This window comes from Ahaetulla prasina, chromosome 1, assembly GCF_028640845.1.
Source record: "Ahaetulla prasina isolate Xishuangbanna chromosome 1, ASM2864084v1, whole genome shotgun sequence".
In the NCBI taxonomy this organism is placed as follows: Eukaryota; Metazoa; Chordata; class Lepidosauria; order Squamata; family Colubridae; genus Ahaetulla; species Ahaetulla prasina.
In genome coordinates, this window is record NC_080539.1 from 258905864 (window position 1) to 258931822 (window position 25959).

General features: G+C 41.9%; 1 protein-coding gene across 2 annotated transcripts in view; it reads right to left on the reverse strand.

Moving 5' to 3' along the window:
* The window catches only part of ANO9 (anoctamin 9), an 86100-nt gene that overhangs the window by 38635 nt on the left and 21506 nt on the right, over positions 1-25959 (reverse strand). The window contains exons 2-9 of one of the 2 annotated variants that reach the window (XM_058156391.1): positions 15450-15503; positions 12844-12915; positions 9209-9325; positions 8767-8918; positions 7522-7574; positions 3497-3555; positions 3021-3103; positions 993-1127 (exon numbers count right to left, since the gene is read on the reverse strand). In XM_058156391.1, the coding sequence (XP_058012374.1) occupies positions 993-1127; positions 3021-3103; positions 3497-3555; positions 7522-7574; positions 8767-8918; positions 9209-9325; positions 12844-12846 (602 nt within the window). In that variant the 5' untranslated portion in view covers positions 12847-12915; positions 15450-15503. The remainder of the gene's footprint in view (positions 1-992; positions 1128-3020; positions 3104-3496; positions 3556-7521; positions 7575-8766; positions 8919-9208; positions 9326-12843; positions 12916-15449; positions 15504-25959) is intronic. The other variant, XM_058156382.1, reaches the window with a different exon arrangement.

Here is a 25959-nt window from a genome sequence, read left to right on the forward strand (position 1 = left end):
CCAACCTACAGTCCTAGGATTCCTTGTGTGTCTCCTACTCAAGTATTATCTAGGTCTGGCCTTGCTTCACTTTTTGAGACTATGTATTTTTCTTTAGAATCACAGGTATTCCCTGACTCAGTCAACAAATGAGTATTGATCAGAGGAAGTCATGGGTTTTGTCACCAACTGATAAACCAGCCTAAAAGATCAGAAGACATTCCAGAGCACTTTCCCATAACAGGTCTGTTCATGATTAAATGTCTAAGGCTTCCAGGAAAAAAAGTGGTGCAATCTTTGCTCAACCAGAGAAGCTCTGCATATTTTCTATTGGGGAAAAAATGTTCAAAAACAGAATTACAAAATCAAACTATATACAGTATGGCATTCTACAGCAAGCAAAAAGGATATCACATCCAACTGAACAATTGAGTAGCATTCTAATATCCTGATGGCTGGCAGAAACATCATGTATGACATAATACAGATTTATAGGCAAGATAGTTATTTGATACTGGTTCCTTCAACATCTAGACCACACCTATAGCTTCTCTGGTTGCGCAAAGATTACCTGTGTAAAGGCTTCTCCTTCCCAATGTTACTCTTGAATTGGTTCTGGTCCATAACAAAAAGAAGGTTTCATGAGGGGTGAGGAACAAGGACCAAGAAACTATGCAGTCGGAAAGCTGAGGAATATTTGGGGTTGTTTCAACAGCTGCCTGCTCTTGACTGGGGAGGTCCAATGTGGGTGCATGACTGGTTTTATAGATTGGAGGGTCCACCAATCTGTTAGAGGAAAGAGGAAATGGAGGAAGAAGAAATATAAAGAGGAGAAAGCTGTAGCCTGCTCAAAATCATTGTTCTCTTCTCCAGCCTCAGATGCCTATTTATTGCAGGAAGCAATGCAAAAATACCAAGAGATTGGTTTCCCTTTCTAAACATTCAAAGGTGGCTACATTCTTCATCCTCATCATCGTCCTGCCATATTTTCACAAGCAAAAAGAGTAACTCACCTGATCTGACTGGAACTGAAGCTGATGGAGCCATAGATGAAAAGAATACAACCGGGCACAGCAGCTATTAACAGGGTGCATGTATACCAGCCCAGCCAAGCATAATAAAGAGCAATTTTCTCCCCAAAATATGTTCTGAAAAAGAAAGAGTATACCTTGAATTTTGAATATAGAAGGTTATGACTTGTTATATGGATGGCATGCGTACTTATTTTATGAAAAAAAAGTGGATAGGGCTTTTAAGAATCATGTGTTGAGAAGTGCTCTTTTGCGGGTCTGGAAAAAATATTCCTATAAATTAGAATACAAGATTCCTATATGGGCGAGTCCTAGACATGCAATAGAGAATATAAATATAGAACAGAAACAGGAAATGATTACTTATAAAGAACTTTTGTATGCTGAAGGAGGTAGATTGCAATTAAAATCATTACAGGTATTAAATGAAGAAGGGAGGAATTATACTTGGTTTCAATATGGGCAAATAAGTGCTAGATGGAAAGAAGATCCAAAAATTGGTATAATGCAAAGGGAGGAAAATTTAATAAAGCAAATTAGAAATCAGACCCAGGAGCATATAAAGAGATTGTATAATGTGTTGCTTGAAATAGATTCGGAAAAGGATTTGGTAAAGGATTGTATGATAAAATGGGCACAGAATATTCAGGAACCAATAATGTTGGAAACATGGGAGAAAATTTGGGTTAGAAATGTTAAGTTTACACAAGCACAGAATTTAAGGAAAATTTTTATAAGATGTTTTATAGATGGCACTTAGATCCCAAAAAATTATCATGTATGTATCCTAATATCCAAGCGAAATGTTGGAGGTGTGATTGTGATGACGCTACATATTTTCATATTTGGTGGACTTGCAAGAAAATTAAGGTCTTTTGGATAAGAATTTGGTGGATTATTCAAAATGTACTGAAGAAGAAGATAAAGTTCCTGCCACAATTTTTCCTTTTGGGAATTATAACGGATTGTACAGGGATTGAGACTAAATTGATTCTGAATTTAATAACAGCAGCAAGACTGTTGATTGGACAATACTGGAAGAAAGAAGAGATACCTACAATAGAAGAATGGATATTGAAAGTTATTAATTTGGCTGAGATGGCTAAAATCTCAGCGTTTTAAAAGACAATACGCAGGAAAGATATTTAATTGAATGGAAAAATGGATTGATTATCTACAAAACAGATATCAGATTAAGAAATATCAGATTGCCTTTGAATAATTAGAAAGTTATTTTATGTAATGGGAGGTTGGGAGATGAAAAGCTTTGGATGTGGTTATTTGGATTGAAGGAAAATTTTATTCTATGTTTGGTTTATGTATAACAATACCTTGTGATTGACCCGGGAAGCCGGGGAGGGGAAGGGGTTTTGGGAGGAGGGGGAAAAGGGGGGAAAATGTTTTTGTTTTTTAAAACTCTTTCAATAAAAAGAAAAGAAAAGAAAAGAAAGAGTATACCTTGAAAGAATTGTCCAAACAACACTGCTTGCCTTAACATAAATCCTCTAGTTCTGGATCTGAAAGAACTTCCACTAAATGAAGATGTTTCCAAGCCAATACCGTATTTTACAAAAGCAGTCAATGGAAGCTAGACCCAGAGGCAAATAAAAACCTAGCAGATTGCACGGAACATTGATGAAATCCAGTGATGCAGTTTGCAAGTATTGGATTATTAATGTATGTTTAAAAATGGAGCAGCACTGGCAAGAGCTGTAGCAGGGTTTAATCTTCAGATCAGATGAGTGAAATATCAAAGAACCATCTCTTCTTCAAGAGAAACAGATTGTTAACTGAAGTACATGACATCATTTTAGTTTGTGACAGTATGATCTCAATTCAGAACCGAAAAAAGGAATACAATTTAAATCGTATTTAAATGTTCCCTTCCTTTAGATAAGGAAATAGAACACAAAAAGCTATTTAAATTAACATGATAATGTTTTTATTACAGTAATTTCACATTTCAGAGCATCCTCATCAAAGTTTCCAAATCCTCTGTCTGTCCCTTACCTGATTTCTCCAATTGGTTGCCTAGAGAAGAGTTCTCTCCATTGAGCCCAATTCATTTTCAGAAATCTACCCAGATTTTCTCTCTAGATAAAATAATGCAATTAAACATGTTAAAACTGAAAGATTATATATTCTATAAACAATTTTGCAACCCTGAGCAATCAACTCCCACAAGATGCTGAATAGATATATACAGACACTGTTGTCAAACAAAGCTTTTCTTCTACTGATTAATGCATTGAAAATATATTTTCTGCCATTTATTTTAGCCTTTTCTTCTAATTAAACACCAGTAAAGCTTCCTTTACCATCACCACCACTATCCCTAATACTCGAGTAACTTGTAATGGTCTATCTCTCTGGATCCAGGAATCAAGGCAAAAGACTGGACTCCATTCTTCAACCTAAGTTCATAACTGCTATTTAATTTAACAACTGTATTCATCAGCTTTAGGTTGGCCTTCAGACTTCCTCACCTCATGTAAAGGAAATGCAGTTTCAAACACTTTCTTCTTTATCAGGTCACGAAGCTTCTCTAGTAGAGGAAGAGAAACAAGATCAAGACCTTTCCCCCCCACCTCAACCCCAAAAGTGAAGTTTTGCCAGGATATTTCTTTCAAATAGACACTCAAGTGAGTATCTTAACAAAGACTTGCAGGTAAATGTTTCCTTGAAGCGTGTATATCTCAAAGCAGCATGTATGCAGATTAGAATGTGCATGACAATTAAGGATAATTCTTCTGTGCTAGTCTCTGTTACTCATTCATTTGACAAACGTTCTTCCTTCTAAGGCTAATGTAGCATTTTCACTAAATAAACAATTCACAAAAATAGATTAAACTAAAATATAGTACACCAGCCTTTTCTAGGGCAAACTACAAGACATCATGGTTATTTGTAGATCATTTTAACTTATTTTTAATTTTGGACACCAACGGCTTGAAATAAAATATTTCCTCCTGGTCATTTGACAGCTAATTCCATGGTAATGATTTGGTTTGCTTGTTGGGATGGTGTAAATATCCCACTCAAAAATCAGGTTTGCATTATTTGTCAATTCTCAGGAGATGACAAAAGAAATTACTTTTGACCAAATGGGGCTGTTGAGTCAGCGGCGTGTATAACCATGTCGGGGAAAAAGCAGACTGGATTACCTGACTTGTGCCTTAGGGAGAGAAACTGGATTACTGCAAGCTAAATCATTTATATCTGCCTTTGAAAAGAGTTTGGAAACTTCCGATGATTTAAAAGACCGTTGGCACCAGCTCTAAAAACAGGTTAATGTGATCTGTATTCTAACTCCACTCGCTGCCTGAATATTCTCAGGTGTAATTTACCAGTCTTCAGTATTAAAACCCTAAATCAGAAGATGGAGAACCTGCAGTCCACAAATGACAAATCTTCACTCCTGTTGCCCTCAACCATTAGCTCTGCTGATTGGGAGGGAGTGATAAGAGTTGTGGCCCCCAAAAACAGGAAATGTCAGGTAGGGGAAGGTGCTTTAACAATGAATGCAGGGATTTATTTATTTGATATATACTACATCTTTTGTACAGGAGCTCAAGGTGGCCTATGTAGTGTACCCTCCTCCTGTTTGCTTCCACAGAGGGAAGGAGGGAAGGCTGAAAGAGATTGAACAACTGGCCCCAAATCACCCAGTGAACTTTCATGGCAGAGGGGGGAATTACAACACAACTCTCCCTGTTCCTGGTGTAACATCTTTTTTTTTAAATTATTATTATTGTTGTTGTTGTTATTGTTATTATTATTATTTGCATTTTTTCTCTTTACATTTCTCTATTATATATTTAACAGATCTGTGACATTATTCATTCAACTAGAATCAATATTCAATACATTATATTCATCCTATTTCTAAACGTTCTGTTCCTTTATGTACATTACCATTCCTTATTTCTATTATCTAGCCATTCATACCATTTCTCCCATACTGCATAATATTCCGAGTCATCCTTTCCCTTTAGTTCTAGTATGAGTTTATCCATTTCCACGCAATGAAATATTTTTTGAATTACTAATTCCTCTGGCGGTATACTATCTTTATTCCAATACTGCACAAAAGCAATCCTTGCCGCTGTTAATATATGTAACATCAAATATTTTATCTTCCTATTATATTTCGCCCTAGATATCCCCAGGAGAAATAATTCCGGATTAAATTCTATTTGACATTTATTTAAATCCTGCAGCTATTCCTGTATCTTCAACCAATATCTTTTCACTTTGGGGCATGACCACCATGAGTGAAAGAAGGTACCTTGACCCTGCATACATTTTCAACATTTTGGATTTCAGTTTGGGTACATATTGGCCAACCTAGCTGGTGCTAAATGCCAATGATAAAATATCTTATACTGGTTTTCCTTAAAAGCCACGGATTTAGTTATTGTATAATTTTTATTCCAGATTTCTTCTCAATCTTCTAATTCTATGTTGTGTCCTACATTTTTGGCCCAGGAAATCATGGGGTCTTTCACCACCTCCTCCACTCTATCAAATTCTAGTAAATAATTATACAGTTTGATTATTAGTTTTCCCTCTGGACCTACCAACAGTTTGTCTAATTGTTGTGGTTCAATATTGAATCCATATTCTTCTGTGTCCTTATTATATCTAGATTGTAACTGTAGGTATGGGTACCAGTCTATAAATATTCCCTGTCCCTTTAACTCCTGATTATTTCTGAGTTTCCCTTGATTGTCCAAAATGTCATTATATCTGAGCATTTTGCCTACCTCTAGTGTATTGGGGTGGATCATTGCCTCCATGGTGGATAGTATAATATAGTTTAAGCGTAAACAATTTAGATATAGCTTTTATTAGTTCATGAGTTGCTTACTTAACCACCTACTTAACCACTTAAATATGTATAAATATTTCTTTAGGTCTTCTTAGTTAACTTGATAAATTAATAAATTGTCACTTGTTAATGTTATGTTCAATGTCCAGGCAATTGCTTCTCTTTGTTCCTCTTTAATCCTCCATAGGTATCTTGTTGATTATTAAATCGTTTTTAATCCTCTCTTCCTCCTTGTTCAACACCGAGCCCTTCTGCTCCCTCTCTGCTTTGTATCGACCTCTGTGCGTCTCCTGTCTCTTTTTCCATCATTTGGGGACACTGGTTTCTTCCTCCAACCTCTATCTCAAATGCCTATTTGTTCAAGCCTCTCTCACCGCCATAGTCCGGTCTCACCGTTTCTCGCCTTTTTCCTTCTTTTCTTTTCCTGCCAATCTGCCTCACTGGATCACTCTTCCCAGGCCTCTTTTCTTCCTCTTTTCCTCCAATTTTTATCTGAATACCCACTTATCTCCTTTCAATCTCACCTCTCAAAAGTTTTATGTCCTCTCTCCTCACTTTACTCTTGCAGTTAACTTTATTGTGTTGAGTCACTGCTCCTCCTGCTGGAGATTCCCCCCAGATGGAGCTTCCTTTATAACCAAAAAATCAGGACTTACTTTTATGGCCAATTATCACTCTGGGATTTTCAGCCATATAGAATGTCACAGTCTGTTAAGTAAATCTTCTCTTCCTTAGCCTCTCTGGCTCATCACAGCCTCGGGCCCGCCATAACATGATGGCAGACACTTTCGCATTGGGCTGACAGGGATTTCCTTCGTTCAGCGAGTGATTGCCTTTCACCTCACTGCCCTCCAGGTTTCCCCTCTATTCCGTGTGGCTCTCCAAGCTCACTGCGCCCCGAGGGGTCCCCAAACGTGAAAAATCTGGGATCTAGGAACGGAAAACATTCTCTTTCTCCCACACCGCTATGACATCACCACCAGAAGTCCCTGGTGTAACATCTTAACTACTATATCACACTAGCTCTCCAGGTAGGTAACCGGTTTGGAGTCTCTCCTTGCCCCAGAACTTCAGTTAAAAAGAACCAAACAGCAAGCAAATCTGTTTATGTGTGTATGTCCCCCACTCCCACCCCGGAAGCAAATCTGATCCTGCTCACCTCCACAGGAGCTGCAGCAAAGAAATTACACAAGAGAAATAACATAGGGAGTTTTCTTTTTACATCGCAAAGATTTGAACAGTCATTAGACGACAATCCAGGAGTTTTGTCTAATGTACAAAATGTTTTCTGTAACAAAGCATGAGCCATTTCTGAGTGGAATTCGAACCTTGTCATTCTGTAAACATCATCACACTGCCTCAAATCCGCCACACTGCCATTACAAATGAAACACTGGACTCTAACAGCATCAGATTGCTTTGTCTGAAGTGACACTGCTAAAAAACAAAGAATTTTTTTCAGTTCCTCACATCATTAGTACTCATCAGAAAACTGAGTCAGTTTGCAGATATGGTTACATGTACTACATGATAAAGCTCCACACAGTGGGGTGTGTTTCTATATGAATAACAAAACTGACTGGTGATGATAGCTGCATTTGTGAAAAGGATACTGCAAAGCAAAAATAAAATACAAATGGATTATATTTATACAATAATAAAGAGAAAGATCTTTCATACCTTTGGTATTTGGAATTTCTGTGTTTTGCAGGATAAAACTCACAATACGTATCCTAAAACATACAAGAACCGAAAAAACAGCAATGCTAATATAAACTGTTCAGAAGCAGGAATAAATACAACTGTCATTATCCATGATAGAAAAATATTTCTTCCAAGTATAGAAATTCTTAAGGCATATAACTTTTATCCTGAAAATCTTTTAACTTTTTATCCCTAACTGTGATCCTACTTTATCCTGCTGGTGCCATTTAGAGAAACAAGAGCAAATAGATCCATTTCTGAAAATTAGGGAAAGGAGGCAGCAGCTCACCAGGGGCATTGCCAGTGAAGAAGCTGTAAGGATTGACCTCCATACTTCAGCCCCTCCTTGAAGTGTTTGGTTTGGTTTGTTTGCTTTGTTTTAAAAAGCTTCCAGTTCTTTCTCTGCATTCCACACCAGGGGTCTGGAACCATTCTGAACTTGCCACACAAGGGGCAGGTGAGCACACACATGCTTGCAGCTCAGTGGTGAAATCCAATTTTTTTTACTACTGGTTATGTGGGTGTGGCTTGGTGAGTGTGGCAGGGGAAGGATACTGCAAAATCCTCATTCCCTCCCCACTCCTGGGGGAAGGATATTGCAAAATCTCCATTCCCACCTCACTCTGGGGCCAGCCAGAGGTGGTATTTGCCGGTTCTCCTAACTACTCAAAATTTCCACTACTGGTTCTCCAGAATCTGTCAACCTGCTGGATTTCACCTCGGTGCAGCTCCATTTGCATGAGTGGCAGATGGGTGGGTGCACTTGCAAAGCTCCACTTGCGGGAGCAGCAGGCACGTGCCCTCACTTGTGCAAATGGAGTTGCACGCACACATGCCTGCTACTCACACAGAACCATCCCCTCTCCTCCCTCCCCCCACTGGGACCTCTGTTCTACACAGTAATCAGCATAGCTGCTCAGTAGTTTCCCTGTACTATCTAGTAAGCGCAAAAACTCTCTATTAGTTAATATTATCTTTAAATGAATAGCATTGATATCTCTGCAGTTTTGAAATGGCTTAGAAAGTCACTCCCAACTGATCCTCACCCCTCAACTACAGTTAAAAGTTCTCAGTTAAACTAAGCAATAGTCTCTGTGTCAATCCAAACATTTTCTTCAAAACAATTTTCCCATTAATTTATAACCTCATGACTTATTAATCGCATGGACAGCCGCTTCACTTGAGCACAAACTGTACACACCGGATGGATGGATACCTTACCTTGTTGAAGTGACTGCTGACTGTTGGTAATCTAATTGCTCTGGAAACAGATGCTCTGATTCATTATCAGGATTATTCAGAAGCCACTGGTATTTTCGAAAGATTCCACTTGGTGCATGAACTCCATAAAAGAGCTTTTGGTCCCTAATTGCCTAAGAATTTCATAGAAAAATAAATGGTACCAAAATTTATAAGACAGTCTAGGAGAATCTTCAATTCTCATGCTCATGAATTGGTGCAAAAATATTACAACTATGCTTGATAAAAGGCCAGTTAGACAGATCACATCCCCTCTATTGAAGTGTGAGCTTGTTGTATTATCAGACTGAGCTACCTGACATCAACTCCAATCCTGAGCAAAAAAAAGCTCCAAATCAACATGTCAGCTCTATATCCAGCAATGTGGTGTCAGCTTTAGGGAGGGAAGAGATCTCAGTCTTACCTTGATAATGAACCCTTTCCTGTGCAGTTCTTCCAGAAACTTCTTTTTCTTACGAGCCTTCTCAATGTTCATCCTGTGATCATCACAAACTAGGACAAAGTCCCATTTCCTAGGGAACTGGTCAGAGAAAAACAATCAACTAGTTGAAAATCAATAACAAGCTTCCCTTGTCTCATAGAAGAAAACAATATTAATAATAATATATTAAACTAATATGCAGATTAACCCCCAGGGATTTACTATGTATGTATGATATATTATGCATACATTCACATATATAATAAGTAGATAAGTCCCTCTGTAGGGAAGATGGGTAGTCCCCAAATTAGTATTCGGGTCTTTTCCCGTGTAGGGTTGAAAGTATCTTGGTGACGTTTCGACAAAGTCTCACTCATCATCTTCAGGCTGGCGCTTATGGCTTCGTGCTTTTGCTCGCACAATCATGAAGCCGTAAGCACCAGCCTGAAGATGATGAATGAGACCTCGTCAAAACGTCGCCAAGATACTCTCAACCTTACACGGGAAAAGACCCAAATACGCCAAGACCTACATACCTATACCTGTGAAAACCTATGAAAACATACACACACACACACACACACACACACACATACACACCACTTTTAAATAAATAACAATGGAAAGCATCTTCCCTCTAGAATTCAGTCCCCAATATACTTTCCTAATTCTTTTGTTTTGATCACATGATTCGACTCATCAATTCTGGCATGTTGTAGCCCTATGCCATTCCACAGACTGGGGGTTGGGAACCCCTGTCCTAGGATAGAGATGTAAAAACTTTGAAAACAACTGGGAAAGAAGAAGAACTATGATTTAAAACATGTTAAAGCAGATTTAATTAGTAAACATAATTACTGTCTCACTAAATTACACTTTAATAAACATAAGGTATATTTACCTATTTACCTAAATTGGCTCTAGAATATCTGGAAATTTCATATCTCTACTCCAAGGCAATGACAAATTACTCCATGACTTAGCATGATGCATGAATCTAGCCAATGAGATTTAATTATGAGAGATTTTTCGCTCATATCTTGCTGCAGAAAATCCATATTTGCCCCAACACTCAACAAAGAGATGACTATACTGCATTCAAGCTATTTAGCATATGTGTCAGTTTAATGCTTCTTTGGAAAAATATTTTCTTCAAAACTGCATTCTTATGTGACTTATTGACAATCTGAAGAACTATGGATTTTTATTTTTGCATTTCTGTAAAGAAAGAACACAATATGTTGCATCTACAATCCATATTGTTGTTACTTTCTACAATTTTAAGATTTTTTTCCTAAGTTTGTACTCCTCTAACCTCTACTTTCTCATATTATTTGTACCTATTTAGCTTATTAAACACTTCTGTGTATTATTTATTAAATTATTTGTAGCTATTTTCTTCCTCTTTTTAAATTGGGGTTTATACAGTGTAATATTTCCTTATGTTTCCCTTCATTATATCGCTAGAATTATTTACATTATTAAGAAAATTTACATCGATTATGAATTTTCATTTTGAAAGAAATAAAAACATTTCTCCATTTTTTTAATCTTTGGAGTTTTTATAGTGATTATTTTTCTTTTCTCAAATAAATAAGTGTGAATGCAACCAAAGAGCATTTCCTATAATCTGAAGGAGTAGCTTGAAATCTTGAAGGGCCGGTTTAGCTCATGCTGGTAAAGCCTGTTATTAAGAACACAGTAGCCTGCAATTACTGCAGGTTCGAGCCCGGCCCAAGGTTGACTCAGCCTTCCATCCTTTATAAGGTAGGTAAAATGAGGACCCAGATTGTTGGGGGGGCAATAAGTTGACTTTGTAAAAATATACAAATAGAATGAGACTATTGCCTTATACACTGTAAGCCGCCCTGAGTCTTCGGAGAAGGGCGGGGTATAAATGTAAACAAAAACAAAAAAATCAGCCAAGAGCTGAGATTTCTAAACTCAAAATAAATAAATAAAGTTTATCAACCAAACAATAACTTTTCAGGTGGTATATGAAAACAGCCCTGTGAAAATTCAGCAAACAAAGTAGGCACAGAATGATGACCAATACAAGGAAGAAACTAAAAAATATATATGAAAGGACAATGGAATTATTCTAGAAGAAGATAATATCTAATCAAACAATTTGAATACACATATCCATAACTGGTTACATTTTATATAATAAAAATATCTAATACATCAATACAATATGCATTCTCATTCAAATCCTAAAGAGTTTCCATGGAATAACTCTCAAAGGATCATGACTTTTAAATAAGTCTGATTTCTGATGTCAGAAAAGTCATTTCTATCTGCAGTTTCTCACCCATCCCCTTGAGATATTTCCACTTACCCCAGATGTGTATATTACTGGTCTCCCGATCTGAAGCATTTATCAAATATTTCTAACTGTCACCTTTTCAAATGCATTTCCTTTATTAAAGCTCTCAACTTTTTTCAAGAGGCTGCTAGAAATGTCCCTGGAGAGCCATACATTTTCTCCTCCACCAATGTGTTTAAATAATCCATCCTTCCATCAGTCTTGTTTCACTATATTGTTAATTTCTTCCTTTACATGAGGAAGCTCTTTTCACAAAGACAATGAATGTTCTAAACAACCAAGTGATGCAGTGGTGAAATCTGAACCGGTTTACCACCAGTTCGCTGGCTGCGCATGCATGCTTCGCGTGCATACGCAGTGCGCACCATACACCAAATGCGAGGTGCATGCATGCAGTGCACGGCAAAAAGAGGCATGCGGTGAGTAGAACAGTGCGTGGAGGGCTGATCAGCTGTGGCGCGCGAGCTTCTTTTTTTACTTTTAAAAGCATTTTTTTACAACTTCTTCGGCTGAAGAGGTTGTAAAAAATGCTTTTAAAAGTAAAAAAAACACCTCTGACGATTGTGCAGTTCAGCTGGGAACTTCAGAGCCTTTTAAAAGCATTTTTTACAACCTCTTCGGCTGAAGAGGTTGTAGAAAAATGCTGTTAAAAGTAAAAAAAAAAAAAAAAGGCTCTGACGATCGCATGGCTCAGCTGGGCATGGGCGGGAGGAATTTTTGCTAATGGTTCTCTGAACTACCCACCGCCATCACTACCGGATTGGCTGATCCAGTCTGAACTGGGAGCATTTCACCCCTGAAGTGATGTTGTATCCCAACCGTGAGCCTTACATTCCTCCCATTCATATTTTCTTCACTAAGCATTCTTACTGGGGAGGGTATTTAGGAGAAGGGGAAGCCAAAACCTGTAAAATGGTGGGCAGAATTACACACATGCATATACAAAAGATGCAAACGTCCTTTGTGCCCCTTCCATTTTGCAGATTTCGAACCCCTGCCTGCATTCCTAACAATTAATTCCTCTTTCTAAATGCAAAATAAAATATCAATGCATGTCAAATAAACTGACACGATTATTCAAAATGTTTAATGAAACTTTGAATAGATTAATTGAACCTCTGCATGTTCCTCATATCTTTTTTTTTATTCAAACATCCAATACATAGATATCCCTGAGGAAATGATAAAGATCATTCTGATACTATTTGTTTTATTTTTAAAAATCGAAAAAATAATTGAGTTCTTTGACAATGATGCTATATTTATTGAAACAGAACATTCAGCGTACCATAACCTTTTGACATTCAGTGGATTTTCTTGTTTATCAAAAAAAGCTCTCCTTCTGATAGAAGACGAACTGCTAAAGAAGAAATGAAGATATTATGGATAATATACAGCATTCAAAGATCCAGAAATTGTACATAAGAGTGACAATTTTGTCTGACAGCTATTCTTTTTGACAAAAAATGTAATAGAATGCTTGCTACATAGGATTTCTTTGCAAAATGTCAAAAAAATGAACATTCTCTTGATTTTTATTAGTATGTTCAGGTATTATCAACTAAGATATTGTCACTGTATATAAGTAATTTAAAAAATCTTTGTAGAATTAGAATTTCCTTCATTTGATGATAAAGTACTCTTTGGAGAAAGGTTAGATTTTTTTTACATTGATGCTGAATTTTTTCAGCCCTTTTTAAAGGCTATAAGGAATATCAAACTAAAAAGCCCAGCTTGATTCCTGCTGACAACTACATTTGCGTAGTTTTTATAGCAACACTGTACAATGGTTTACTGATTTCTTTAAAACAGAAAATAATTATTTTAAGGAATATCTTGACATTTAGAAAGTTTATGATGGGTTGTTTTTTTTAATGAAAAATTAGGGAAGTATTTTTTTATCTGTTTCCCTTGGGTCATAGTATCTTGAGCTAATTCTCTTTACTGTAGAAGAAATAAATGGATTTGAATTTTTTTTAAAAAGGAATTCCAAAGGATGCAGTGATAAATCTAGATGAAAACTATCTGAGAAACTCTTGGTGCTATCAATCAAATGCATTGCATGGATATTGGGGAATATCCCTCAATATCTTAAGGGAGTTTTCTTGGTATGGAAAAAATGGAAACATGGATTATCAAATGAGAGTATGTTCCAGCTGGAAGATAATATATCGGTGCCCCATAAAATTATGTGAGTGATTCTGGATATCTATCCAATGTTGATGGTATTGTAAAACTAAATTGGTTCTTTAATCTTCTTTAATCAAGGTATTTATACAGGACAGGCAACATCCAGTGAGAAGCTTTAATTTCAATACAGCAGAAACTTGAGAAAGAAGAATTAATCACTGCCTGAAGCTATGACTATTGTGATTTCTGACTGCGTTGACACCTATCTTTAAGATGGAATGTACAGCCATTCAAGGTCCAGGTAAAGAGAGTATTCAGACTGCTGCAGGTTCTCTAACACAATTGTTGTAGCAGACAATAATGTCTGAACATACTAACCATTAACAAATCCAGATGGATTCTCTTAGCTCTATGTCTTTTTATTCTTTTCCACCCAATAGACCTTTGGAAATAAATTATGTAAAGATGATCCAGATTCTGATGGTAGCACAATAGCAGGACAAAATCCAAGCAAAATAATTGGGGGGTGGGGGAGATGGCAAAACAAAGAAAGAATTTGAAATTATATCTGATCAGGCCTGTGTCTATAGAGACAAAAAAAAAAATCCTGAAAAATGTCCTTGTGCATCCGTATAGGAGAGACAGTTGCAGTGGTCCAGAATGTTGGCTATAGCTCCATTCTAGGGCCCCATCCCTTGACTCTTCCATTCACATGTCCCAAAGTGGAGAATAGGCCACCTGCTCTGTGTTTCCCAATGCACATATACACACAAATACATGGCCTGAGATAGTTAATTCACTGTAAATGGTTGGATGCAGATTTGATTGTGCCAGGTATCAAGATATTAGCTCTTTCTGTAGTTGTGTGAGTTTTATATATCTTTTGTAAGTTAAATGCTGAGACTTCTGTTGTTTATTGTCTGCCATGTAACTTTCATTATATGATATGTGAGGGAGTATTGTATACATTCTACCTTGAATGTCTTCCCTTGAAAGAGGAAGCGGGAGGAAGACTGATTCCTTCTGCCAGGCTTCATTTGTATACGGGAGGAGCTCTTTCTATTTCTGTGTGTTTATATCACCCTTGGTTTGATCTCATGATGGTCTGTTTGCTCCAACTGGACTGCACTTGTGCATGTGCATGTCTAAGTATGTATAAAACTCCCCTGTGCCAATTAGAGAGGTTTATATCCTGTCCCTGAACCTGCACAGCCACTTCAGACAATCCAGACTCCGCACTGTTCTACTTCTGACAGAAGGCTGATACCTCATGAGGACAGCATAGTTTTGCTTTCCAGAAGGAGTATCCTGGCTTGGCGCACTTAGCGAACTGGTTGTTAAACCAGTAGGATCCCACCCCTGCCTTGCAGGGAATTGAATTAAATGACACAGGAATTCTAATTGAGTAATTTCTATTCCTTTTAAGGAATAGAAATGAAGCCAAAATAATTGCATTGGAAAATCTTGGACTGATCCCTATCATAACTACAATTTTTTTTAAGTGCAATCTGAGATACAAACAATCTCCAGTCCAGTCACTCTCTCAGATTTCTTGTTGGAGAGACAACAGGAGGAGGAAGGTATGTTGAATATATTTGCCACCTTGAATTATTTGTGATAATAATAAAGGCAGGGTATGAATAAATAAATATACAAATAAAGAATTAGATCTCTGTTTGAGATTAGAATAAAATTGTTCCTTAGATCCACTTTTAAAACTACTTTTAATGGCTTCTAAACCAAAGTAGCAGCTCTATAACTTACTGGTATCAGTCCTTCATAGTCTTCCAAAGGCAATGGCATCAGTGGAATTTCATCCTAGAGAAAAAGATGGCAATTGGTCAAAGATGTTTTTCTTTTATACTATCCATGTTTTGATATACAAAATTGCCAACCAAAATTGCCCACTTCCCCCCACCCAAAGTTTTACTCCTAGGTATTTTACTTTGTCTTGGCTGAGTCTTATTAAGTAGGTATCATTGGTTGTATCTCAATGGCCTGATCTACATATTGCACTCAATCATTTAGTTTCATATAATGCACGATATCATAAATCTTGACATACAACCACGGCACTAACCTACAAGACCCAGACCAGGGTGAAATGCTCCCGGTTCAGGCCATATCGCCCAATCCAGTAGCAATGGCAGCGGGTGGTTCAGAGTGTTGTAGAAAAGACAAGACACAAGCCAGCTCCTCTGGGAAGGAAGGGTTTATTATATTTGCGCAGGTTCAAGTACAGAACAAGGCTGTAAGTCTGAACGAATTAGGGGCTTTCCAGCAAGGCTTTATATACCTTATTGCTACGTGCAAGCTGCAAATACATTGTCTCAGCATGTTACATTCCATATATGGGTATAATTCCAGGAATAACAGAAATGGGGAACCGATAGTATATCAGGGGGTCACATAAACATGTTTACCATTATTGCAAAGTACAATTTCTGCAGAACAGCAGGATGTGGTTATCCGAGCTTAGCACATTTCTGGGTGGTACATGGGTATATGGTCTGTTGAGCAAGCGTCTTCTCTGTTACAGCTGACAAGCCTTTTTATTTGCTTGACCAAAGATGTCTCTAGGGCCTACAGACACAGGCCTGGACACAGGCCTGCCTGTTAGGGTCTCAGGTTACTTTCGCATCCCACCTTATTCCCCCCTTTGTTACTCATCTCAAGGCAGAAGAGTAACATATCCTGAATCAGATTCCTCGGAAGCCAGATTCCCCATTTGCCACATAGCCATAACCTGGGCCATGGCCTTCCTTTCAGCTAACAGAGACAAGCTATTAGATATAGTGCGCACAAAGATAGGTAACACACAAGGTATTAGGACACATCCGGCCGCAATGATGCCTATGAGGGCCATGATTGCTTGCAATCCAGGGAGTTTGGGCCACCATCCTGAGAACATGTCCTTTAAATTGAGACCCCTCCATGTCTGCATTGGTACATGAGCTATTTTTACCATTTTGTCTGTGATTTCCTTGATGACTTTACCACTTTCATCTATTTCAATACAGCAATTGGTCAGGTTGAACTTTCCACACACTCCCCCTTCTTTTGCTAGGAGGTAGTCCAAGGCTAACCTGTTTTGCATTATGTAGGTCCGTGACTTCACACTTTCTCTGGCTAGTTGAGTGAGGCCTTTTACAGTCTCATTAGTTATAATCTCCACCACTGCCTGTAATCGAATCAATCGGTTTAGGAGGTACACTGGGGTCCGATAGCCAAACATGCCATCTTCTGCCCATGAGGCAGGTCCATAGACCTGTATGATTCGTTCAGCAGGCCATTCCTCCGTACCCCACCTGTGTTGATTACCTCCAACATTGACTTGCGATATCAAGGAGGTATCTACATGTCTCTTTCGTCTTTTCTGATTGCCCACCTCATCATATACAGGTACGCCCAGAACCTGCCTGGTCTTTAATGGGAGAAGAAAGAACCCTGGCCTAATGATACCTAGGACGCATGCCCCACACCAGTTACCAGGGAGGTAGCTGTATGCCATCTTTCCACAGATCCAGTATAGTCCGTCAGGTGCTAACCACCCCAGAGTCTGGTTGTCTGGGTCGGCTAAGAACCCTGCCATTCCCTTGACACCAAACAATGCTTGTTCTTCCAGTCCATCCGATGCGTTGTCACCTGACCACCATATCCCACTTTCCCACTTTCCAGTGCATATGAGGTTTCCCACCTCCTTACACCCTTGAAGGGGCTGCCTTCTATAGCATACATGCCCTACTAAGTTGGTGGTGAGCGTCCAATCCCCGTCTTTCCCCCTGGTGTAAGTAAGGTTCCCTTTTTTGTCCATATCCAGGACAGTAGTATAATTTAATTCCTGGGCTTCCCATGGCCATTTTTCTCCCATGTTAGTTCCTCCGCAAACAAAACAATTAGACACATTTAAGGTATGAGCGATATCTTCAGCTAACTTGACAAAGGAGTTGGTGACATATTGTGGGATTTCTGGTATGTTTAGTTTTTCCATTTCCAAATAAAAAGACCAAAACAATCCCTTGGTATCATATAGTTTTTGAACACGGCGTGTGATCCTCCATTTAAGTGTTACATGGGGATCTGCACCCTTTCCATATATACCTAACCCATACAAACCTTCCCAGGTCATTGTTGGGGTACAAATAAGCTTAACAGGGTTGCATCTGTTCCTTAGGCAATCGCTAGTAGCGACTCCTGTTTCTAATTTACATTTCTGGTTTCCTGCTGGCGGATCTCCGGACCACATAATGACACAGGACCAATAGGGGCAAAAGCTATATGTGTCCCGATCATAACATTCTCCTTTGCTATGACAGAGGTATTTCTTTTCTAGCATATAGCTCCGTTCCCACTGTAAGGTGCCACAGGTATACTTTAAACAATTGCGATTAAACATCTAGGCATATCGGTGAAGTCTATCATGATGGAATCCATGGGGAAATACGACTGGGGAATTGTTCCCAGAGGGATTATAGGACCTTGTCTAGGATTTACTTTAGCACATACTTCACATTGAGTTGTTACCCTTGCTACAATACCAGCTAACCCATCAATATAATAGTCTCTGCCTAGCGCAGTTTCAAGAGCGGTCTTTCCCATATGGGTAGTTTCATGAGACAATTGTACTAGGGGCCAGGCCGCTGAGGCTGGCACATATATTCTGCCATCACCTAAGGTATACCAGCCGTCCTTGAGGTCAGCTTTTAGGTCGTTTACTGCCTTTGCACATTCCGCCTGGGAGTATGAGGGCTTAATAGTGGGTGGGATAACACTTAAATCCTGGGCTATAAGAATGGACAGGTCTGGGGTGACATCATCCCTAAGGGCCGCAGCCCGCGCCTCCAAATCAGCTGCCCTATTTCCAAGGGCCACCCTATCATCACCACGTTGGTGTCCCTTGCAATGCATCACTGACACTCTCTTGGGTTTCTTCACGGCATCAATGAGATACTGAATCAGGTGTCCATGTTGAATGAATTTGCCTGCCGAATCTCTAAACCCTCTTTCCTTATACACTGCCCCATGGGCGTGCAACGTCAAAAAGGCATACTTGCTATCTGTCCACACGTTCAACGTTTCGTCCTCCGCCCTGTTCAGAGCTCGTATCAGAGCCCACAATTCAGCAACCTGCGCACTCCTCTTACTTCCCAGCGGTCCACTTTCTATTACTCTACTGTCATCAACTATTGCATATCCTGCTACTCTTTTGCCCTCATGCATGTAACTGGACCCGTCAGTGTACCAGTTATACTTTGCGTTTGGTAAGGGGATGTCTGATAGGTCTGGTCTGGTGGAATATACATTATCCAACACATGCAGACAGTCATGTTCCAGGGTTGTCTCAATTGGTAACAGGGTTGCGGGGTTGAGACGCGTGGACACATGAAGTCTGACGTGTGGGTTTTCTATCATCATGGCCTGGTATTTCACTAGCCTCTGGTTACTGATCCACAGATGTCCTTTGTTATCCAACACCGATTGGACCGCATGTGGGGTGTGTACATTAATGGGGCATGAAAATGTCAATTTATTACAATCCTGCAACAGTTCAGCTATGGCTGCTAAGACTTTCAGACAATGGGGCCACCCTTTCGCCACTCCGTCAAGCTGCTTTGACAGATACGCAATCGGCCGTTGCCACGCCCCTAACTGCTGAGTCAAAACACCTAAGGCTATGTTTTGTTTTGTATCCACATAAAGGTTAAAGGGTTTTTCCAGGTTTGGCAATGCCAACGCTGGAGCCCTAGTCAATTCCTTCTTTATCTCTTTGAATGCTCTGCTTTGCTCCTCAGTCCAGACAAACTCATCGGAGTTGCCCCCCTTTGTAGAAGCATAGAGGGGCGCTGCCAATAACGCGAAATTGGGGATCCAGATTCTACAAAAGCCTGCTAGCCCTAGAAAGCCTCGCAACTGTCTCCTTGTCGTGGGTTCTGCTATAGCCAATACTGCCTCCTTCCGTTCAGGGCCTAACGACCTTTTTCCTTGTTCAATGTCGTAGCCTAAATACCTCACCCGTTGCTTTACTAACTGAGCCTTGTTTCTCGATGCCCTATATCCACACTCTACCAAGAGAACAAACAAGGCTTTGGTGTTTTCCCAGCATAGGTCCTCAGTCTGCCCAGTAACCAGCACATCGTCCACGTATTGTAACACTGTATCTCCCTTTTGTCTAGGTACATAATATTGTAAATCCCTTCCTAGTGCCGTTCCGAACAGGGTGGGCGAGTTCTTGAACCCTTGGGGTAGGCGTGTCCAGGTGTATTGTAGTTTAGTTCCCGTGGTCGGGTTTTCCCACTCAAATGCAAACAACGGCTGGCTCACGGGGTGTATTGGGATCGTGAAAAACGCATCTTTTAGATCTATGACCGAAAACCACTTGGCTTTAGGCGGGATCAGGCTTAGTAATGTGTATGGGTTCGGGACAGCCGGATGGATCGTCACTGTGACGTCATTAATAATCCTAAGATCCTGTACCGGCCTAAAGGAGACCCCATCCGGTTTCCTTATGGGTAAGATCGGGGTGTTCCAGGGTGACTGGATAGGGACCAAGATACCTGCCTTCAGGAACTTCTGGATAATTTCGTAAATGGCGGTAATCGCTTCACGCGAACATGGCCTTTGTCTGATGTGTACTGGTGTGGCGTATGGTTTCACTTCCACGATCACTGGCGGATGGTGAGCGGCAAACCCAGGAGGGTTATCTTCAGCCCACAGCTCTGGCACGTCAAACTCCTCCCATTTCCTGTCCTCTGCAACCTGCGCCACCATTAGCCTCCATACGGAGTCAGGATCATGGCTGACAGTGATGCTTTGTTTTCCCTCATTGAAAGATATGGTGGCCCCCAATTTGTTAAGCATATCCCTGCCCAGTAACGGGATAGGGCATTCAGGTATGTAGAGGAACTCATGTTGGAGTTTTGATCCTTTATATGTGCATGTTACTGGCTGAAGGATCTGCCTTTCCACTACTTGGCCCGACACTCCTTGTACCCTTATTTGGTGTATCCCTGGTGCAGTGATCAGATTATTCACTACGGATCTCCCCGCACCGGTGTCTACTAGGAAGGTTGTCTGTTGGCCCCCAATATTCATAGTAACCAATGGCTCAGGCGGGGCCTGCTCCAAGCCTGGTCCCCGTCAGTCCGACCATCCTGTTCCAACTAGACCAATCTCTTCCACAGCCTCCGTACTTCCATACGCTCTACCTCTTGAGCCCCTGACTCCTCGGCTACCAAACCCTCTTCCCCTCGGAGGGGATCGGGGTGGTGGTACTGGGACATAACCTCCTCTTCCCATCTCACCTCTGCCTCTTCCGGTTTGCCTAAACCCAGGCCTGTATCCTCTCATTCTGCGACCTGGCAATAACCGTCGTGGGCATTCTCTTTGCCAATGCCCTTCTGCTCCACAATGCGCACATTGGTTCGGACCCAGGGTCCGTCCTCCTTGCAGCGCCACCGCTAACAATTCCGTTTTCTTATGCATCCGAGCATCCCTTTCTTTCTTCTCCACCTTGTCCCTATTCACATACACTTTCCTAGCCACTTCCAACAATTCAGTAGTATTCTTCCCTAGAGCTCCCTCTAGCTTTTGCAGCTTCTTCCTGATGTCATCATAACTCTGCGCTATAAACCTTTCGTTAAGCATGCGCACATTCTCCGGTTGCCTTGGGTCAACCTGTGTATACAGCTCATAAGCCTCGATCAGCCGTTGCAGAAAGCCTTCTGGGCTCTCATCTGCCTTCTGCATGATCAAGGAAGGCTTAGACATGTTGACCGGAGGCTTCCCTGCCCTTCTCAACGCTTCCACAGTCAGGTTTTGGTACTCTCTCAACCGCGTCATTTGATTTGCCTCTTTGGGATCCCATCCCGGATCCCGTTCAGGGGCCCGAACCGCCAGTTCCGGTCCCACGTCCGCCATATTAGGGAATCGTTCCCTTATACATGCCCTAACCGCTGCTTTCCACTTTTCCCTTTCCTCAGGTGTCAACAGTGCATTCAACAACTGCTGCACATCCTGCCAATTGGGATTATGGGTTTGCATAATAGTTTGAAACAGGTCAGCCATTTCCGTCGGTTTACTGGACAATGGCCCATAATGCTGTTTCCAATTCAGAAGGTCAGTTGTCGAGAAAGGAACGTACTGAAAACACGGTCGGTACTCAACTACTCCCTGGGGATTCACTACTTGCTGATCCATTTGCCTTAACGGTGCCACAAACTCATCCTGGGCTGCAGCGGCTGCCGCCTCTGCCTTGGCGGCTGCTGCCCTGGTTGTTACCCCTACTGCTGTAGCCGCTGCTCCTTCTTCCTCGCTTTCCACTTCCGAGTCCTCTTCCACCCTTTCTGACTTTGGTGGTCTTCCCCTCTTTGACTGCTTTTTCGCTTTTGGGCGAACCACTGGCTCACCCCCATCGGCTCCCTCGGCCTGGTCATCTCCATCCCCTGCCTGCGGCTGAGGTGGGGGTGGCGCTCCTGGGTGCGGCGGGGGTGCATATGGCGGGGGTCTCAGGATAGTTTCCTCCTCCTGGGCCAATATCTGCTTTTTGGTATCTGATACTTTTGATTCGGATACTTTCGCATCCTTCACTCGCTTAGTGACTACATCCCCCCTTTTTCCTTTCCCTTTTCCCCGCGGGCGGGCTACACATAACCGGACCATCTCAGCCTGACACTGCAATAGGTCATCGGCCTGTTCGTCCACTGCATTAGACCACTGGTCGATGTATGGGAACTGGTTTGGATATTTTTCCTCATTGGCCGCTATCAGGTTCCAGAGGTCACCGATAGTCTGGCATTTAAAGGAGCCCTCTGTTGGCCACCCAGTCCCCAGGTGAGGCCACTGTTTTTGGCACAGGTAGCTCAGGCGTTCTCTGGTCACCGGGGGGTAGGGAACCTTGTACTGTGTTTTGTTGAAATATTTCTCGAACCCTTTCAGCATGCAAGCCAAGGGGGTGCTTGGCGTGCTACTACCTCCACCCATCCTAACAACACTGCCAACGGCCCGTAGCGCCGGACGTTCCAATGGTCGCTAAGCGGAAACCGCGTTGGCTTAACCACCCACACAGCTTAACCGGACTTCGTTAGGACAGCCGTCCCGAGTCCAGGGGGGTGATCGGGCCCCCTCTTCTGTCTTCAACTGAGACAGGTACACAAACAGTTTACATATACTCGCCTGCGGCGTCTTCACACACACGTCCTGGCCAGGATTCGGTTCAGACCACCGTTCCTTCCCGCAAGAGTTCTTGGACTAGCCGTCAGCAACGTTGATCCCGCCGTGGTGTCACTGTTGTCTCCTGGAGGAAGGACCCCCGTGGCGCCTGGAGAATGTTCAGGAGTGACCCCTGGGTGGGCCCGAGGGGTCGGGCTGCCCTCAACGAGATGTCGTCTCGCTTAGTGTCCTGCCGCGGTCGCCATGAAGCTGTTGTAGAAAAGACAAGACACAAGCCAGCTCCTCTGGGAAGGAAGGGTTTATTATATTTGCGCAGGTTCAAGTACAGAACAAGGCTGTAAGTCTGAACGAATTAGGGGCTTTCCAGCAAGGCTTTATATACCTTATTGCTACGTGCAAGCTGCAAATACATTGTCTCAGCATGTTACATTCCATATATGGGTATAATTCCAGGAATAACAGAAATGGGGAACCGATAGTATATCAGGGGGTCACATAAACATGTTTACCATTATTGCAAAGTACAATTTCTGCAGAACAGCAGGATGTGGTTATCCGAGCTTAGCACATTTCTGGGTGGTACATGGGTATATTCTCCGTTACAGCTGACAAGCCTTTTTATTTGCTTGACCAAAGATGTCTCTAGGGCCTACAGACACAGGCCTGGACACAGGCCTGCCTGTTAGGGTCTTAGGTTACTTTCGCATCCCACCTGAAGAGAACCAGTAGCAAAAATCCCTCCCCGCCCATGCCTAGCTGAGCCACGCAATCATCAGAGGTTTTGGTGTTTTTTTTACTTTTAAAAGCATTTTTTCTTCTGCCAAAAAAATGCTTTTAAAAGTAAAAAAAAAGCCTCTGATGATCGCGCAGCTCAGCTGGGATCATCAGAAACTTTTAAAAGCATTTAAAAGAGGTTGTAGAAAAAATGCTTTTAAAAGTAAAAGAAAAAAAAAGTTGGCCATGCCCACCCAGTCACATTACCACCACCACCACCAAGCCACGCCCACAGAACCGGTAGTAACAAATTTTACATTTCACCACTGACACTATATTGTGTGTGATATAAAAACTCAGTCTACTGTATTTAATTAAATCAGACAGAGCTGCTTGCTAAAGGGAGAAAGAACACTTCTAATAAAAAAACAAAGAAGCAGAAACAATAAAAGTGTTGCAACTAACAACAATAATGTGAAATGTTGGGCTGTATAAAGTACTCCAAATGTCTTCCAGAGGAAATTTGTTTTCAAAACACTGAATGTTATTTGAAAGTGACATCATCCTTCACTGTTACCCTACTTTTGCAGTGTTTTAAAAACAAATTATTTTATCACACGGGATATGAAAGAAATATGTATGCCTACAACCTGAACATAACGTCTTTTAAATCACCCTCAATTGTATGCAGCAACAATAAGGCTAGCAACCAAATATCAAAATACATTTTAAGAAAGAAAAGATATCAACAAAAAATTAAATCATTTTGTATTTATATTTTATGTTGACAATTATAACTTGATGTATTGCTTGGCCCCAAAACAGGATCATCAGGTAGTATTAATATCTGAACTACACTGGCTTTAAAATCACAAGATGATAAATGTTATTTAAATGGATGCTATATTCATTATCATATATAAATAAGTTTATTATCACTATGTTATAAAACTTTTTGTAATGAAATGGAAACATGTATCCAGTTTTTCTGCACATGTCCAAGATGGCGCCGCGCCGCTGAACAGCTGTTGTGGCGACGGGCCTATATTGGACCCGACCGGGTCGGGGGGGTCTTTTTGACAGCTTTGACCCCCCGCCCGGGTAGAGGACAGTGCGAGGGTTCGGAGGATGGGCGGATGGAAGCGAGGCGCCTCCGGGTTCCTTTAGAAGGAGTCCCGGAGCACTTTCCCTCCCTCCGGTGGTGATATGGCCGACGGCGGTAGCGGCAGTGGCCTGGCCTTCTCCAGCGGCGGCGGCGGCGGCAGTCGGTTTTCCGGTGGCGGCAGCGGCGGCCGGGCTCGGCTCTGCCCTAGGATGGGCTTTAGAGCCCTCTCCTCTTCGCCCCTTGTCTGCGGTGTCGGTGGTGGGGGCAGCCCGGCCTTTTCCAACGGCGGCGGCGGCGGCTGAGTTTTCGGTGGCGGTAGCGGCCTGGCCTGGCGTTGCTCCGGGAGGAGCTCCGGGAGGAGCCTTGGAGCTCTCTCCCCCCGCCGGCGGCGGCGGTGGCGGTGCTGTCAGCAGGGGCGGCGGTGGCGGCGGCCTGGCTGGACCGGTCTGGCGGGGGCCTAGCCTGTCGGTGGACGGCTGGGTCCGGCGGTGGCATGACCCAGCAGGCCCGGCGGGTGAGTGGCCTACTCCAGCTGGTGGCCTGGCTCAGCGGCCATGAAGAGGCCCGATGGTCACCTTCTCTGCCACTCTGAAGGTTATCTACGGGCCTAGGGGACGCCCTCCCTATCAACTTGAGGGCGTCTATGGCCGTCTGTGGGGGCTTTTGTGAGTCCTTTGCCCCCCCCCCGGATCTTGGGAGAGAGGCGTCTCGTCGGTGGAGCAGCTGGCCCATTAGGCACGTGCTTCGGCCTCTTTGTCAATCTTGAAGGACGATCACGGGCCATGTGGGCGCCTTTTCTATCATCTTAGAGGACGCCTAAGGGCTGGCTGCAAGGGGACCTACTGAAGATCTTTGGCCCCAGTTGGGTGAACTGAGGTTGGTCCTGGACAATCCTAGCTTGACTATTGTAGGACTTCATCCTTTCCCCCCCTTCCCCTCGTCCATAGTCCACCCCTCGGGATAGGAGGGGTTGGTGCTCTGACTTAATCATGGCGGTTTTTCATCCACCGCCCAAGAACTATCTCGTCTGTCTTCCACCTGGATTACTGGTGTGTCAATTTCCATCTTGACAGGTCCAGGATGGGTCTGCTTGCCGGACTCTCATCATGCGGACATTTACAGCGGCTGACCTTCTTGCCCTGCAAGATTCCCCTCTCTCGCGGGTTTGGCCCTCTACACTATCGAGGGCCCATCTTGAGGACGGGTTTTGGAACCCCGAGAGATGGCATGCCAAAAATAGGAGACTCAGGGGTTTTTTAATTAATTGTTTTAATAGATTTTTTAAGG